The 19,420-nt window shown below is 34.9% G+C and overlaps 3 protein-coding genes and 1 pseudogene across 3 annotated transcripts; all 4 read left to right on the top strand.

Moving 5' to 3' along the window:
* Nucleotides 1–3,711: 3,711 nt before the first annotated feature.
* On the top strand, nt 3,712–4,485 carry LOC119981797 (ethylene-responsive transcription factor 13-like). Its single transcript, XM_038824939.1, has one exon. It carries the CDS (start codon nt 3,712–3,714, stop codon nt 4,483–4,485), a length of 774 nt encoding a protein of 257 aa, XP_038680867.1.
* A 3,172-nt stretch (nt 4,486–7,657) lies between these two features.
* LOC119981708 lies at nt 7,658–8,553 on the top strand (annotated as a pseudogene).
* A 2,639-nt stretch (nt 8,554–11,192) lies between these two features.
* Nucleotides 11,193–11,980, top strand: LOC119983190 (ethylene-responsive transcription factor 13-like). The gene has a single exon (XM_038826896.1). It carries the CDS (start codon nt 11,237–11,239, stop codon nt 11,840–11,842), a length of 606 nt encoding a protein of 201 aa, XP_038682824.1. The 5' UTR covers nt 11,193–11,236; the 3' UTR covers nt 11,843–11,980.
* A 2,988-nt stretch (nt 11,981–14,968) lies between these two features.
* On the top strand, nt 14,969–15,871 carry LOC119981659 (ethylene-responsive transcription factor 2-like). Its single transcript, XM_038824742.1, has one exon. The coding sequence runs from the start codon at nt 15,070–15,072 to the stop codon at nt 15,820–15,822; it is 753 nt and encodes a 250-aa protein (XP_038680670.1). The 5' UTR covers nt 14,969–15,069; the 3' UTR covers nt 15,823–15,871.
* Nucleotides 15,872–19,420: the final 3,549 nt, after the last annotated feature.

Raw genomic sequence — 19,420 nt, 5'->3', positions numbered from 1 at the left:
TCTTAGAGGGTCAAAAAAAAGAACTATACGTACTTGGAACTTTATGTACTAATCATACTAAAATAACCGTTTGGTAGAGCTTATTTGTTTGTCAAAATATGTTATCTTATAAGTTGTGAAAAATAAAATAGTCCATAAATTATAAAATAAGTTATTAGGTAGTTGACGTTAATGAAAAAGTTTATTACCTTTAAATTAAAAACATAGAATAAAAATTATACAATGATAGTGGATCTTATTATCCATTTTTTTCAATGGTTTTTATTTAAATAATTTAAATATTCTATAGTGGAATATAATGAGGGAAAATCTTGCTAAGATTTTCTTTTAAAGGAAAATCTTGTTAAGATTGGATACAATATTGCTATACATATGCGCGCGCGCTCTGAAGAAAACCTGTAGATCTAGACAACCATATATATTTAGGCGTGACTTGGTCAATATTTGCATGGTAATCGTGTGTATTTTAATTAATTATATTTTTTATTTGCCTTTAAAAAAATTATTTGTTCAATCTCGTTTGTTAATCTTAAAGAAAAGTTGAATTTTCATTTAAAATGGATTTTCATAAAATAGATATATACTGCTTGGATTTACAATAATTCCAATATCGTGCCCTCGTTTCTACTTTCCAATTTTATTGCCTAAGAAATTGAAGAAATAATTTGTAAGTTAAGGTTAAGAAAGAAAAACAATTGTAGAATTTTTTTTTTTAAAAAAAAAGGAAGATCGAGTTGCATATTATTAATATCGAAAATGACATGTAGCCCATCAGTTTGGTAGCCCATGGGAGCCAACAGGTTTATTCCTTTGATTTAATCAATGGAATAGCTTTATTTCCACTCTTTTATCCCATAATTTTTTGTCCAAAGTTATTATTTTAATATAAATTCTATTATTTTTTAAAGCACAGTTTATAATTCATTTGTTTATAAAATTTCATTTAAAAAAACAATGGAATTAAGAAATTCCTTTGAAAAAAACAATGGAATTAAGATTTACCCAATAAAACTCATCGACAATGGATCTTGTTAGAAAGAGTTTTATGCGCTAATTCTGAATATGTAATTTTTTAAAAAATTTAACATGTATTTCGAGAGTTAAAACGTTTTAAAATTTTATTTAAAAGACTTGGGTTCCCATGGACTATCACTATATAGGCTACCTAACATTACTGTATTAATATTTATTGGACAAATAATCTGCCTATGCAACTTCCTGAAGCTAAGAAGGCTCAAGGGACTCAGTCCATATACAAATGTTAGGACAACTTAGAGTAAACTTTGCAACATAATAGGCAACATTGTAGATTAAGAAGGTTCATTGGAAACATAAATGATTTTATTCCAAAATATCATATAAAACAATAATTATTATTATTATTGGCACTATATATAGATTAAGAAGATCCATCGGAAACATAAGTGATTTTATTCCAAAAGTATCATATAAAACAATAATTAATATCATTGGCATCTTATGACACAGCAAACTATACGGGGATACTTTCCACAAATTTTTGCATGATTAAATAAAATATCAATAGATCTGCTATCAAGGCAGGAAATGCAATAAAAAAAAAACATTATCAGTACAATTTTATTATACTAATGAATACAACTTGATTACCTAAAAAATAATAAAATATTTATTTGGTCGATATAAATATTGGTTTTCATTGAATAATAGTTACCAACTCCAATCAAATGAGAATTAATTTAAAAAAAAAAATACGTTGTCTCCATATGGGAATCAGTAGGCTAAGTATCCCAAATATTGATAGCCCAAATCTATATGGTATAGACATGTCAAAAATCTAGCTGGAAAAAATTTAAAATTCAAAATTTTCACTCTCTTGTATCACAGACCCCACTCTCCCTCTATTTCTCCCTCTTCTCCTCATGGTGAAAGAAAAATTTGATCGTCCGACCACTGATCATGGCCGTCGACCCACCGATCTGAAGCGTTAGAGCGCCATGACTCATCCTTAGCCTTTGTTTGTTGCCAACAACGATGACCTTTCGTCCAAAAGGCTGAAACATGTAGAGCTCGTCAAGGCAAGTTCAATGGTAGTGGTGGTTAGCGGAGGGGTGGCCTATGGTGACCGGATCGGGCTCCAAATGTTTCCGTTGGCCACGGCTTCAAGGCGAGATTTCGACGAAATAGGAAACTGTTGACAGCAAATGAAGGTTGGAGATGAGTCATTGTGCTCCGACGCTTCAGTTCGGTGGGTCCTATCAGTGGTCGGATGGTGAGCCATGGTTCCGACAGTGAGGGGAAGAGATGGGTAGGAGAGAGAGAGCATGAGGACTGAGGGTGAAGGGGAGGGGAGAGAGAGTGAATATTTGTGTGAAATTTTCAAAATTCAAATTTATTCACATAAAATTGCTAACATGAACATACCACCTAAGTTTAGGCTGCATTCGACTACCAACGGTTTGGGCTCTTTGTCATTTTCGTATGAGAATTTACTCACACGATATAGCCAATAATTCCAACGACAAAATTCCAACAAAGTAGTGCATGAAACAATCAAATGAGACAAATGAATTGTTAAGAAGCATCAAATCTTATCATGATCCTTTTCGTGCTACTTCAAAATACTATGTACTGTACCAACTCTGTTTTTAGTTTTAATTTGTAGCTCTAATTAAACAATTTCTTTCCAGCCTGGACCAGCACCATGTACATAAATCATTGGTATACATACGCTATACATATACATACATAGATACATATATATATATTTTATTTTATTTTTCTGTCTAGCTTTTAGCAATATATTAATTGCTGCAACGAGAAAAAAATAATAATAATACATGTGCTTCGACACAGCTTTTGCAATAAAAAATTGGGACTCCCTTGTGTTTCCCAAGATCGGACGGTAGCCAGGGCCTCCTATCCCATGCTCTTCTTGAAGTGGTGTTGAATTTTTTATGGCATCCATAATATTGGTATTGAAGAGAAATATAAGAAATATTGTCACTATCAAAACAAGAACAAAATAATGCATGATGGAGTGTTAAGAGATGCCAATCAGGGAAAGTTTTGGTGATGAAATGCATAGGCTGTATTGGAATAGATAAGTCAAATGTTTATATAAAAAAAAAAAAACAAACAAACAAAGCTTGTCAATATTCTTATTATGAAAATAATAAATATCTCAGCAGTTGATATCTCAATTATCTCAACTACGGAGTTGAGTATACATGATCCAAGTGAATTCGAAAGCTCCGCATGTCTCACACGAACTCATGTGCTTACAAACTTTTAAGATGGATTTATGAATAATTTGTAAGAAATAATTCATTGTTGAGTCCAACGTTATAATGAATCAATCAAGGAAAACATAACAAAGAAACAAACATGTGGAGAGAATTCACAAATATTGCACTTAAATTAATCGATAATATAAGGTATCATGTGGTGCACCCCTGGATCAAGATTACTATCCTCAACAAGTTTCGATGGATGCCAAAACATATCATATACCTAAACCCAGGTGGTTACAACTTACAATTCAATATAAAAACAAATGTATCACGGGCACCAACTCGATTATTGCTAATTTTTAATTAATTGGTTACACTACTCCCCACATGACACTCATAAATACATACATACATACATATATATATATATACATGTATGTATATATAGCCTAATCACACAGTGCTAGTCCAGCAACTCAAACAAACACACTTGCCAAAAATGGATACCAGTGAGACTAGTATTATTGGAGGAGTACTAGACTTTGATGATGCCGTTTTGGAGTCAATTAGGCTTCATCTTATGGAGGACGAGGATTTCTTCGAGCCTCCTCCGATGCCTTTCAATCCTATTAACGACACCATACAAGTTTTACAAGTCGAAGAATCAGAGAATAACATCAATGCCGCATACATAACACTTCTTGACACTCCGGTGGTCGATTGCCACGATACCGTGCCCCAAGAAGTTGAAGCGTCGGAGAATAACAATGTTGATACTATTTGTGAGGCTCCAGTGGATCAGGTTCACTCGCCGGAGCCAAATGTGGAGGCGCGTGAGCCTCAACCACTACCAAAGCTGAAGAAATATAAAGGTGTGAGGAGGAGGCCGTGGGGGACCTACGCGGCCGAGATTAGAGCGCCTAAGAAGAAGGGCGCAAGAGTTTGGCTCGGGACGTACGAGACGCCTGAGGATGCGGCTTTGGCTTACGACCGAGCCGCCTTTAAAATTCGAGGCTCCAAGGCTAAGCTTAACTTTCCACATTTAATCGGCTCTAATGATTATGAGCCTGTAAGGGTGACAAATAAGCGTAAATCGCCCGAGCCTTTGCCGGAGCCATCTACGTCGTCTCCTTTGCCGGAGCCATCTACGTCGTCTTCTTCGTTGGATGTTGATTGTCGACGGACGCCTAGGCGGAGATTGAATGAGATAGCCACCGCTGCTCCAGCCATATTGGAGAAGCTAAAACAAATCTTAAATCCATTAAAAAAGTAGATTTCTTTTGGTTAAAAAATTTGGTTGCGTAACTTAGCATGCAAATAGTAGTTTTATTTTTTATTTTTTGTAATTTTTTATTTTGTCGAGTGAAATGACTTTTCAGACTTCAATTTTTCTCTTTCTTCCATAGCATTGCACATTAATTAATGGGATTATAATAATAATCAATTATTATTGATTAATTAGTCATACACATAATTCAATTAATATTCAATCTAATGTCTGGTTGGGCGCAACCAACCACTGCCAAGATAACTAAGACTGAAGAGTTAAGTGAGCTAAATAATAATGGGGAATATTAGTGATAAGTCTCTCACTTAAAAATTTTATTCTAAAAAGGATAACCAAATATGTTATGCTCCATAAAGTTCGTAAAGTTTTAAACACTATTCCATAGAAGACAAAAAAAATTTAATATATGATTTTATTATCTAAGATGTCCTCATCGTCATCCTCAAACATGACACACACCTCCTGCACGCTATTCTTCTCTGACCTCTGCCAGAAGTTTCGTCTCCCCCCTCGTGGCTTACTCGATAGTTCTATGACATTTTTTGTAACTTTTCATTCTGATTTTTGTTGCATTCGAATTAGATTTGCTCATATTCATCACGAGACTTGTAAATCTTATGGTTTTCCTTCGATTTATCATCACATCATTATTTTCGGCAAGTTCTGTGGTGATTTTTGTAATTTTTTGGTTCTGATTATGATGTATTCGAAACTGGGATCTACAGCTAATATGTTTTCTGTTTCGATTAATTTGATATCTGTCATAATGTTATCTGTCGTCTTAAATGTTATCTATTTGAATATTCAAAAAAAAAACATATCAGAACAAATCCAAAATAGATAACATATCATAACATATATAATATTTACATATTCAAATCCAGTTTCAAAAGAAAAAAAAAAATCAAACATCAAAGGTGATGCACCTTGATCCGTGAAATTAATTAGGAGTGTTGGCAGTCGCGGACATTGACCCTATTTAAATGTGTAAAAGGTATTTATATATATATATATATAACCTGTATTGTGTTATAGCCTAGTGCAGTCTCGGCCCCCTCCTTCCGCCCCTGTATAAGAGACTCCAGAGGACGCGACTCTGGCTTATGACCAACCCGCATTCAAAATTCTTATAGCTCGAAGGCCAAGCTCAACTTTCGGCATCTCATCGGCTCTGAAGACTACAATCCGGTTAGAGTGAGCTATACTGGGACCCTCCCAGCTCCTCTTCTTCTTATAACAGAAATAGTATATGACTCCAAAAACCAGCTTATCCTCTATTAACCAACATGACATTTCAAAGCCAATAAAAGCCCCCCAAATTTCTGTAACTAATTAATGTGCTTCATCCCCATACCCCGTAAGATGCCTATATATATACACCTCCTCTTCACTTCATCAAACAGGAAATCAAGACAAATACACAAGTTCAAAGCCTAAGGCTTCAGTAGTACTTGTTTCAACTTTTGCAAAGATGAAGGGAGTGGTCATTTCAATGTTGGTTGCCCTAGCCATGGCTCATTACATGGTGAAGCCAGGAGAGGCAGTGGTGAGTTGTGGGCAGGTGGAGTCATCAATGGGTGCATGCATGCAATACCTCATTTCAGCCAATAATCTTACACCGGCTTGTTGTGAAGGAGTCAAGAATTTGAAGGCAATCACTCCGACCACCGCGGACCGACAAACGGCCTGCAACTGCCTCAAACAAGCTGCCACTAAATTACCAAACATGTAAAGCAAGATGCTGCTCCTTCTCTTCCTCAAAAATGTGGTGTTGACACCACTGTCCCCATCTCCAAGAACATTGATTGTACCAAGGGAGTTAGCTCTTCTTGATTTTAGATTTTTGGTGTTATCTTATTTCTTGATTATTTAAATCAATTTTTGTGAATAACATTTATTTTTTCTTGCATTTGTGCATGGTTAATTGAGACGGGATTTGAGTACATGCCGTGAATAAAGGCTAAAAGGAGTACGTTTGAGCTATTGCCGTAATAATTATCATCATACTTCGATAAATAAAGGCTACATTTTCATATGATTAGAGAATATCAAATGCCATAATTTGGTGATATCTACACCAAATTGTACCGTGACTTAATATTACATATATTATAATTTTGTTAGAATCTCTCTCTCATTTTTTTTTTTTAATAAATCTGAGATTTTATTAAGATTAAATCAAAGATACAAGATGAGCCTTCTAATCGAAGACCGATATACGAAAGAAAAAAAAGGAGCCGAAGGACAAGACGCAGCCTGCCAGAAGGTCCAAAACCTAGACCAACATTAAACTAAAGAGAATGAAGCAGAGAGCCTTTGAAAATTAACTTGAAAATCAATCAAAGACAACCCGCCATAAGAACCAAAGAGAGTAATCTAAACTGAAGCGATGCCAAGAACTTCCACAAAGGCCATTGAAAGATCGAAGAACATCAACTGATTACCCCTTGAAAAGATAGAGTACATTAAAGGAAATTTTGTGGGAAGGAAAGAAGAGAACAAAGCAGTCCACCAATCTGAAACCTCATGGTTATGAATATTGCCATTATAGAGAAGGTGATTTGAGAATGAAATGCAGCTGAAGAGATTAGGAAAACCTATTGCCCTTCCTTCAAACAAACACATGGAGCCCAAAAGAGCTCTCCAGAAGAAAACCACAAGAAAATGGTAAAAAACAAAGCCCACATTTATTCTGAGATAATTATAATGTTTCTCAGAAAGTCATACCCCATACAACCAATAATATTGTCCACTTTGTTTCTCCAAAGCCTAGTAAGTGGGCTAAACCCAACTCAACAAACTAGAAAAAAAGCATGGTTATTTGTTATGGGGTGGGCTTGGGTTTATCAACCACAAATCTACCTCATACATATTCCATATACACCCATTTGGGCCTCCTAGCTCTTACTTCATCAAACACATGTATATGTATATGGAATTATAGAAATCGAAAACTAAGTTTGTAATTATTGAAAAGGCGTGCACGTTACACAATTATTTGGGTACACGATGCCTAATTATGAACTCAATAATCAATATGAATAAATAATATATACATTAATTAAGCCAAACGGTGTGTCTCCATTCCCCAATCTCCACTAATTCAAAGAGAAGAAGGGGAAAAAAAAAAAAAAAAAAAAAGCCAATCGTGGTGGAATTCGAAAAAAATAATGTTTACAAGAAGTTAAATTAATGTTTATAACCAATCAAGTTGACCTCCCAACAAAGTCCAAAAGAACCTGCCCATTTGAATCACTTTAACCTAAAATATTTATTCACAATCACATGTACAATTAGATGTAATGAAATTTCTTAGAAACTAATTAATGGAAAAGCTGTATGAGCAATATTATAATACGTACCTAATACTCCACAATATAAATTAAAGCTTCGTGAACCCTAATCCATCGGAACCCTAAGTTACCAATTAAGCAACCGTTCATCAAAATATGAACAACGGAGAGAGTACTAGCTTACCGGAGTCAGATTACCAGACCATGGAGTCCATCTACCAGCAGCTTCTGACCAATGGTTCAAATCATGCCACATGCACCAACTTTGAATTTCCAACGTTGGATCAACCTGAATCTGCATCAACGCCAAAATGGGGGCCTCGTCAAGAAGTGGTGGCGAGTGATTGTGGTCTAAACGGGCGTCCACCACCGCGTTACAGGGGAGTGAGGAGAAGGCCGTGGGGAACGTACGCAGCGGAGATTAGAGACCCTAAGAAGAACGGCAAGAGGGTGGCTCGGGACCTACGAAACGCCGGAGGATGCGGCTCTGGCTTTTGATAAAGCGGCTTTTAAGATGCGCGGCTCGAAAGCCAAGCTGAACTTCCCTCATTTGATTGGCTCGGATGGATTTGAGCCGATCAGGGTGACTCCCAACCGCCGGTTCGGGGAATCTTCGTCTGCTGCAAGTGGAGCAGGAAATTAGTGGGTTTTGAATGGTGTGAGGGAAGACCCAATTTCAATTTTTAATGTTTAGTCTAGATTTATTGCTAATGTTTACCACTGAGATGGTGGTTCGGTTTACAATCGATTCGGTTAGGTATATGTGTACTCAAGTTTTAATTCCAATGTGAAGCATATTTATCAGTGGTATTTCAAAAAAAAAAAAGTTGTAAAAAAAAGCTGGTTTATTGAAAGATTTATGTTTTAATCAAGCTTCTTAAACTTTACAATGACTTGTGGATTTACAATTTTTTATTTTTTTATTTTTTTGAATTTCTTCTCAATCTATTTTTTGGATATGGACTAAACATAACATAACTATACTATAATTCTGATTATAGTTTACCAATGAGAGCATATATATAAAACGTCTATTATCTGAAAATATGTTTTTACGATTCATCAAATTAGATGATATATATATATCGATGGATTCATAAAACAGATCAAAATATAAATATAATTTTTTAAAATTAAACAAAAAAATATAAGAAGTCCCACGTCACTTGGCATATGGAGTGCCCTCTCCTCCTCTCAAGAGGCATTTTAGTGGAGATTATGGGTAAAATGGGGTACCACCCCACTACTTTGGAAAAACAAAACCTTTTTTTTATGATAATCCAACGGTTTTATATGACCCGTGGTTTACTATCAGTTGCTCGATGGACAGTTGGGTCCACTTCATCAAAAAAAAATGATTAATGAGTAATTAAGGTGATGGTTGTTGGATGTATGCAACATGATTAATTACTTATTCTATCATTCTATTTGGTTGTTGGACGTACAAACTTTTTGTATCATGGTTGGTTCCTTTCCTTTTGGTGGGTCATAAAATGATGTGGACTCACCCAATATAATTTACACAAACATACAAGCAAGTTCTAAACATGGCTGATGTAAGCTGTTGTCCATATTTGGTGGCCATATGTCCACATAATTAGTCATTATCAAACATACCCAAAAAAAAAAAAACAAACAAACAAAACTACCTATTTTCCTATATCAACCATCTGTCAATTTGTGGCTAATTCTGATTAATTCTTAATACTTTTGTCCAACACGTTCAATATTAGTCTTATTAGTTACTATAATATTGCATTCATTGGTCTAAAGAATCTGGAAGAGAAAATAATATACATAATACTTTGCATGTGAATTAATTATTTAATTAAGCTCTAGTTCCAAAGTTACACAATTTTCTCATACGAGTACATTACGAAGAACCATCCCAATGTTTTTTTTCCAACTCTTAAGCAGTACTGGCGTTTACCAGCTGGTTTGGGTCTTTATTAATGTTGATGGTGTTGTGTTCAAAGAGGGTTTTTGCTGAATGTTTGAGCGGCAAGTTTGAGTTTGAGCTGATCAATGTTGAGGCTATGGTTGTGCTTTGGAGTTTGTAAATTTATAGTTAATCTGGTTTTCAGGATATTTCTAATATTGAAATAGACTCTTCTATCATTGTGTCTGAATTGACGTCTGAGTCTTACCAAATATCAACTTTTAGACATATCACAGATGCCGTTAAGAAGATCGTTCTTTCTTTGGGTTATGTGACTTTTAGCCATGTACCCATGATGACAACAAAGTCACTCACATATTCTTCCTAGAAATTTCAAAGTTTTGGGAGGTTTTCAAATTTAGTTGAAAGATTTTATTTCTTGTGTCAGCTCTACTATTACTGCTAAGGGGGTATTTCGTTTGGAGCAATGATAATTTTCATAATTTCTTTATATAAAAAAGTAACAAGAGACCCCCGAGGATGCACGGCTCCAAAGCTAAGCTCAATTTTTATCGACTCCCAAGATTACGAGCTGGTAAGAGTTACTAATAAGGAAATCTACTTGTTCAAGTAGATTTGTTCACCTAGAAGATTATAGTGACCCAAGCAAATCAAGAAATCACAAGAATCAAACAAAAATGAGTGTTGTTTTGGTAAAAAATTAGAGACTTAATTATGAGAGCTATCTCTTATATTCTTGATCTTTTAAATTCTCTGGATATCATAGTAGACTGAAAACACCATCGTTGAAGTAGGATATTGAATATCATATTAAATCCGAACCAAGTGTAATTATGTGGTATTCTTCTTTCTCTTTATCTCTTTATTTTGCTGATATCCTTGCTTTGATTCTTGTGTTTCTTGATCTGTTTGGGTGGATATCACTACAAAGATGATATATATCTTGTGACCTAGCAAGCTTTGTTAGATTTGTCAATCTTAATAATTAAAATAATATTACTTAAGAAGAATTTTAAAAGTTCCAAAATAAATGAACTTTAATGACTAATTTAAGTTGATGGTTGTTGAATGTGAAAGGCAAAAACTTGAAAAATATTTTGTTATAATTTATGGTTTATTCCGAATAGGATATAAATTTGAGGTCGTGTTGAGGGGACTATCAACGATATATAAATCATTAAAAGGGCACATTTTACACCTGAAATTCCAATTGAGAAGTGACAAACAAAATATAATATATATATATATATATATATTAGATATCGAATATTTAGCATCTCAAGAAAACCCTAAATTAAAATAAAAGAATATGAGACGTGGAAAAGAGTTTCAAACACGTGCATGCCAATGAAACTTCGTAGCTCGTACTACCGTCCACACGTCACTAAAATAATATTAATAATAATAGTAATAATAAAAACGTGTCATTTCTTTTCAACCTATATAAGCCATATTAAAGCGATGACATTCTCCAAAAAAGGAAAAAAATAGGATGAGTCAAGAGTCTCAAGAGTACAGCAGTTCACGTAGTTCGGCCACATTGATGCCGGAGTCTGATGTTGCTCTGTTGGAGTCCGTTAGCCATTACCTTCTGAGCGACGATTTCGAAATTCCGGCAACTTTAACGGTCAACTTTGACGCTCTGCCGTTGAACTTTGACGCCATTTACGTAACTTTATCTGAGGCCGTTAACTCCGGACAGACTCAGACGGACCAAGCGGAAGCCGCAAGTGTTGCTGAACTAAAACAAGTTGTGCGTGTTCCGGACGCACGGAAGGGGGGGTGTGGTTTTAAGGGAGTGAGGAGGAGGCCTTGGGGGAAGTTTGCGGCGGAGATTAGGGACCCTAAAAGGAACGGGGCGAGGGTTTGGCTTGGGACTTATGAGACTCCCGAGGACGCGGCTGTGGCTTATGATCGAGCCGCTTTCAAGATGCGTGGCTCAAAGGCTAAACTCAACTTTCCTCATCTAGCTGGCTCAAATGAGTATGAGCCGGTTAGAGTCACTAATAAGCGCCGATCACCCACAGCTTCTTCTTCGTCCTCTTCTCCAAAGCCGAAGAGGAGAATGTGTGAGGTCGGCTCCGCGGGTCAAGCTGATGTAGAAAACAACACTATTTTTGACATGCTTGATGAATTGTGGTTTCAATAATATTACAAAAACAAATATTGTAGATGAATTTACGATATATGGATATCTGCGATAGAGATTTTAATTTCCACTGAGTTAATATTGTTTTTAAGGGTTCTTAATTTACTTAAGTGGGCTTGGCAATAATCATTGGGCTTTTGATACAACAGTGGCCAGTCGGCAATGTTTAATTGTGTTTGTGTGCAGGCCCGGTTTATAAGTTATAGTCTTTTAGATACATGTAACATATTATATAATATATACATATATATATATATAGGGCCTACGAGTCTGACTTCTTCAAATCCGGGCTCGACCCGTTATGTTAAATGAATCTAAAAATAAGCCTGAGCTTGGCCCCTTTGTCATACGAACCTTGCTAGGGCCGAGGCTTAAAAGGCCTGCCAGCAGGTAGACCCATTTTCATCCCTTGCATAGAATTATGTAATTTCTTTAAATGAAGAGTGACATATATGTAACTTGACAATCTATGTCCTCATCAATAATTTTTTCCAGTTTTCTTTATATGAATAAGTTTTACTCATTGTGTCTTTATTGGTAATTGTTGGCATAGTTCAAAAAAAAAAACAACTGTCCACCAACTCTGTTTTTGGTTTTTGGAGCTCTAATTAAAAAAAATTATTATTATTGGCATCTTCCGATACAGCCAACTTTCCAGGGATACTTTGCACAAATTTTTGCATGATTAAATAAAATATCGTTAGATCTGCAATCTATTCTAGGCAGAAAGTGTAGTAAAAAAAAAAAAAAAAAAAAAAAACCTATCCGTACTATTTCATTACAATATATATAGAACTTGATTAACTAAAAAAAAAAAATTTTTTGAAAAAACTAAAAAAAATTAATTAGAGATTCATTTGGTCGATATAAATATTGGTTTTCAATGAATATCTAATAGTTACCAACTCAAATCAAATGGGAATTTACTCACATGTTTTATATCCGATGGTCTAGAATTGTCATGTCTTTTTCATGTTGAATTTGATTTTTGTTTCTAACAAAAAATATATCGTTGTGTTCTTTGCGATGAACACTACATATTTATGATTTTTAAAAATAAAAATAAAAAATTTTAATGCCAAAAAAGGATATTTCAGTGGGGCCTGCTGTAATAAAATAACAGCAGGTCCCGGACTTCCTAATTTCAGCGACAAAATTCCAACAACCATTGCGTGAAAGAATCAAATGACACAAAAGGGTGTATATGTGTGTGTGTATATATATATAATCGAATCCATATCAATGAGAAGTCTCTGTTGATAATTTGTTGAATTAGGCATATGTGTACTTAAAGTTCGATTTCAACCGTAAAAATATTTAAATATATATATATATAATCGAATCCTAAAGCATCAAATCTTATTTATAATTGTTTTTCAAGGGCGCCAAGTGTTTTTCTTAGAAAAAGAAAATAAATTATCAGGTGCTAATTAAGATCTCCACACTTTCATGCGTTGTGAGGGGTCAATATATAATTCAAAATTTTCAGATGGAAAATTAATTTATCTCCACCCAAATCGACCACTTGTGTTACTGACCCTTTTTTTTATTATTATTTATAAGCAAACAGGGGAAGCTATTGTGTAACTGACGGGTTAATTAACAAAGCCTGTCAATCTAACTATATATTATAGAAACTTCTACCATATAAGAATAATTTTCAACCGAGAACGATATCATGCACGCTTGCCTTTTCGACATCGGTATGGATCTAAACTCGAGTCATGATGCCTACGTGCACAGAAATTCACATGACGACAGAGTAAATTAGGCATAAACCCACCGCGAGGCTACAAAGGTATTGCAAATCATTCAATAATGTTCACTAGTGTTGTCCAACATTATAATTAATCAATCAACCAAAACATAACAAAAAAAAACAAAAATCTAGAGGGAATTCACTAGCATATAGTATCATGTGGTGCACCCCCTCCATCAAGATTCCTATTCTCATCATCTGGTTCGGTCTCATGAGAGATTTACATCCACCGAGAAACCCTTTAAACTAAAGTTTTATCTTCTTTTTTTTTAACGGGAAAGAGGAGATTCAATTCTAATGATCAGGATGATACACACAATCCTTACCACTCCAATTAATGGCTCGAGTGTAACTAAAGTTTTATCATACATGCATTATTTACAATTTACAATAGATTCTCTTCCCGTAGACTTTAACTTTAGCGCAAAGCGAGCGACAGTGCATATGACACGATTCCAACAGCGTACGTTTGAACCAATTTGCCAACAATAGTATAATAGAGTATCATGTGGTGCACCCTTGGATCAAGCTTCCTATGCTCAACAATTTTCGATAAAATAGCATATACTTAAGATCCAAGTGGCTACAACTCCATATAAAAAAGCAAATTAATGTATCACCAACTTGATTATTACTCATTTTGAAATTATTTAGTTACAGAACTCTATATGAAACTCATGTATATAGTACAAGCATTGGATATTGGGAGTCGAAACTTTGTGCGGGGATCAAGGGCAGCGGTCCATGAAATTTTTTTTTTGGTTTATTTCTATTTATTCCCAATCAAGACTAATGTGCATGTAATTAATCAAGTGAGCAAAAAGACGATCAAAAACGTGCGTGGATGAAGGGAGAGAGTCAACAAGAGATTTATTGGGCACATTCAGCGAGTTTTCCAATGTTTTAATTGTCCAATCTTGCCAGAATCAACTCTTAATTTCTTATTCTCATCGAGGCACTGCATGCATCGAACATTTAAAAAGATTCACTAAACGTCTTTACTATAATATCATAATCGAATGATTCACACTATATATCATGACGTCATTTCAATTACATTTAGATGAATGCAATCAATTAATTTCGTATGTTATATATATATATGACGTTGATTCACTAGTCCCATTATTTAATCCGATTCCAAGAGCAGATTCCTCCAAAACCTAATCATTTTTTTAAAGAAAAACAAAAAAAAAACCCGAAAATCCTAATTGGCACATAACAAAGATATTCCCATGTTGTGTTGGGCTTGCTTATTAAATATAACATATATAAATATATATTAATATATAAGAACAAATATACAAAATAACATATATATATATATATGTATTTGTATAGAAAAAAAAGAAGGGGGGTCCGTTCACCCCATGTGTGCAAGTGGGTACGCCATTGTATATATATGTAGCCTAAATCACACGGTAGGGCAGTACTAGTCCACTAACTCAAACAAACACATTTATCGAGAATGAATGGTAGTGAGATTAGAAATACTAGAGGAGTCCTGGAGTTTGACGATGCCGTTTTGGAGTCAATTAGGCTTCATCTGATGGAGGACGAGGATTTCTTAGAGCCTTTTCCGATGCCTTTCGATGCGGTCAACGACACCATAGATGCTTTTTTACAAGTTGAAGAATCAGAGAATAACAACCATGCCACATACATAACACTTCCCGACACTCCGGTGGTCGATTCCGACGATATTGTGCCCCTAGAAGTTCAAGTGTCGGAGGACAACAATGTTGATACTTTTTGTGAGGCTCCAGTGGACGAGGTTCAATCACCGGAGATAAACGAGGAGGCGCGTGAGAAGCATGCGCTGCCAAAGCTGAAGAAATATAAAGGTGTGTGGAGGAGGCCATGGGGGAAGTACGCGGCCGAGATTAGACAGTCTAAAAAGAAGGGCGCAAGAATTTGGCTCGGTACGTACGACACGCCTGAGGATGCGGCTTTGGCTTATGACCGAGCCGCCTTTAAAATTCGAGGCTCCAAGGCTAAGCTCAACTTTCCACCTTTAATCGGCTCTAATGATTATGAGCCTGTAAAGATGACACATAAGCGTAAATCGCCCGAGCCTGTGCCCGAGCCTTGTAGGCCGTCTTCGTCTTTTTCTACTTCGTTGGATGTTGATTGTCGACGGAAGCCTAAGCGGAGATTGAATGAGATAGCCTCCGCCGCTCCAGCCATTCTGGGGAAACTAAGACAAATTTTGAATCCTTAAAAAAAAAAAAAAGGTATAATTATTTTTATTATTTTTAAATTTGGTTGCGTAAGTTAGAATGCAAATGCTACTTTTTATGCAATTATTTGTTCTGTTGAGTGAAATGACTTTCATGTTTCAAATTCTTTCTTCCACGGCATTACAAACTAATTAATGCATAAACCTCTCTAATTCTCCTCTCCACTCCTCTCATTTTCAAAATCAATTGGTCAGGAGGAGAATTTCGACTCTTCTCCTTCTCACCATCCCCACCTCTTCCTCCTCCAATGGATTTGATTTGTCTTTTCTCATTTTAGTGTTGAATAAGGATTTTACAGGGGTCTTTATTCTCCGGTTATAGATCTCCTCCACCCGTCGCGAATCTTAGATCATCGGCATTTCTGATATGCTCCGGCGACAGATATTTGATTTTATAGTTATGAGATTGTCAGAACAGAAGGAGATCAACCTCTCTTATCGAAGATGAAGCCAAGATCCTTGTTGTAAATCCAAGTTGTCATCTATGTGTTGGTTTTTCTATTTAGTCTTTGTTATCCAGCGTAGACCAATGAAGTTCGGAATCATTACAGAATCATTCGACGGTCGTCCGGTGATGTCCGATGTAATGCCTGGTCGGGAGCAATCAACCACTGCTAATACAACTAAGACTCATATGAGTAGGACGAAATTCATAGGCTAGTATCTTATCGGTTAGATAGGGACTCAAATCTCAATCAATTTTTTTTCTAGCCTAATTATTCTTTAGAATTCGAAAAGCAAAGTAAAAGTAAGCCAAATAATAATAATAATAATAATGTGGAGGCGGGTGAGTCATCTGAAAAGAGATGGTATGTTAGGGACCCACATGCACAACATGGCCTTAACGAATTACAAGAGAAGTAATACATGAGGAGAGGTTGTGCCTAGTATGGAAGTTGGTGGTGTGTGCCGTATGTGTAGGGAGATTGGTGGTGTATAGTTATTGTTAGTTTTTATATTGTCAGTTATCAATTTATTTGTCAGTTATTAAACTGTGTTCTTTGTAAGTTGCTTAGTTTGATGGGAGAGTAGGTCACGTTTGGTGTCCACTAAACTTCCTTCTTTATGATGTATTTAAATTCATGTTCACTCAACAAAATTGGTAAACACAAGAACTTTGCTGCTGCAAAACAGGATTCAGGTTCCCTAAATAAGTCCGTCACTCAATCAATGTTGCAGGCACGTAACATGGTATAACAACTATAAGGGCGAAAGAATATTGGTGTTAGGGTTTTGGCATGCGACTTATATGAGTAATGCTATAAACCCCCAAAATATGACTCTCATTTTACTCTCAAATCTATGTGACATGTGAAATAATCAATGATCTATTATAAATACATATGTAGAATCCATTTAATAGCCAACACTTCACATTGATTGGGGTAAGTATAATGTCATATTTTGACGATTCCAATTTCTGTAATTGATGTGCCTCATGCCCAAACCTCGTACGATGCTATATATATATATACACCCCATAAGAGCATTAATTATCATACATAAAATCAAGACAAATACACAAGCTTAAAGGCTAAGGTTTATTAATTAAGCTATGACTATGTTGTTTAGTGGAGCTTATTTGTTGTCAAAATAAGCTAGTTTATAAGTTGTGAAAAATAAATTAAGAGTGCGTTTGATAGAGTAATTGGATTGATTTTCAACGCTAACGAAAAAGCTATGAGAAAAAAGCTTAGTTTGAAGACTGTTTAATTACAATTAAACTATATATACAACACATATGATTAGATCCATATATATATATATATATATATATTTGAATACAGCTTTTTTTTTTTAACAAATGTGACATTCGGAAGTAAGGAAGAAGCCAAAATGCTACAAATAACTATATAAAACAAAATTTAACTACTAATATTTTTTTATTCTTTTTTCCCCTTTATATCCCATATACACCCATTTGGGCCTCCTCATTACTTCATCAAACATAGATATAGATATTAATACATGGAATTCTAAAGCAAAAGCTAAGTTTGTAATTATTGAAAGGGCGTGCACGTTACACAATTATTTGGGTACGTATGCCTAATTAATGAACTTAATAATTTCTTCTTCTTCTTCTTTTATTGAGAAAGATGAACTCGATCAATAATTTCTAGACTACGTATAAATAATATATGACCTTAATTAACCCAAACGGCGTGTCCCCAATCTCCACTAACCTAAAGAAGGGAAAAAAAAAAGAAAAGCAAGCCAAACGTGGTGGAATTGGAAACAATTATTAATGTTTATAACTAATAAAATATGACATCAAGGTTGACCATCTCCCAACTATGTCCAAAAGAACCTGCCCCTTCATTCACTTTAATCTAAAATATGTATTCACAATCACATGTACAATTAAATGTAATGAAGTTTCTTAATGATACCTGATTAATTACCTTCTCCAGGTACTTCCACACTCATCAACGACACCCAAATATCGACAAAAGTATTCGTAGACTATCAAGACTAGAGTAACGCACTCTTATCCTTGATCCGAACCCAAGTCAGATACTCCTAACGTTAACTTATAACCAACCATATTTCCCCCTCTAACGTCAAAAGAAACTCAAAGAATTGGGCTCATGTTTATCCAGACAACAAACACCTTTTATAATCAACATTTCTCCCTAAATCTCGTTGTGTCAAGCTTTACGTTTGACAATCAAAACCTGCCTTTATATTGTCACATTCGCCAGCCAAAAGTAGCTCGCTCTATCTGACAGAAACTTGAGCCAAGTATCCTCCATTGATCTATAAACACGCGTCCTTGAAAACACGGTATTAAATTCTAAACCTTAAACCCTTAAAATAAAAATCTAAACCCCAAACTCTAAACCTATACACTAATTTCTAATTTTAAACTCTAATATGTCATTTTCAAACAAATAAAATCATGATTCAACGTAGTTTTGGGGAGAATTATAGCTATAATTGTATCAAAAATTTGGAGTCCCTGGATTGAATATTTTTCATAAAGAATCGAAGGAAAATACGGCGATTTTTTCTAAGAAATCCCTAACGAAAAATATACATTATTCCTTCCATTTTATCGAATAGATCGTAATCACCACCCACATTGCATAACTATTATAACTATTTAACTCACTTGAGAGATTCCATTGCAAATGTTTTAAAGGAGTGTCAAGTCTCTCATGTTTATCAATTTGTCAAGGTTGGTCCAGCCCATTACACACGTGATGTTAAATATTAAATAAGCCAAAAAATTGAAGCATATGGAACACATTGGAGAAAACATACAGAATCTACAAGAGCTGGCTGGCCTTTGTAGACGGGGTTCAGGACAAAAAGAAAACGGTCAATTACTGTAGCGAATGGTCTCCCTAATTAAATTTTTTTTTTTTAAAAAAAGCAAAGGGATAAGATTTGAAAGAGCTCATGTACTTTGAAAAAATGTCAAACAAGTTCTTTTATTTTATATATATATATAATATATAAATTGAGCTAAATAAGCTTCTCTATCTTTCGTATCAGTTTGATTAAGCCCTTAACCTAAATCTCTATCATATATGTGAAAAATAAGATAGTTTATAAGTTGTGAAATAAGTTATCATAT

Source organism: Tripterygium wilfordii, chromosome 17 (assembly GCF_013401445.1).
Source record: "Tripterygium wilfordii isolate XIE 37 chromosome 17, ASM1340144v1, whole genome shotgun sequence".
In the NCBI taxonomy this organism is placed as follows: domain Eukaryota; kingdom Viridiplantae; phylum Streptophyta; class Magnoliopsida; order Celastrales; family Celastraceae; genus Tripterygium; species Tripterygium wilfordii.
The sequence above is the reverse complement of the archived record's forward strand: the minus strand, read 5'-3'. Positions and strand labels throughout refer to the sequence as shown.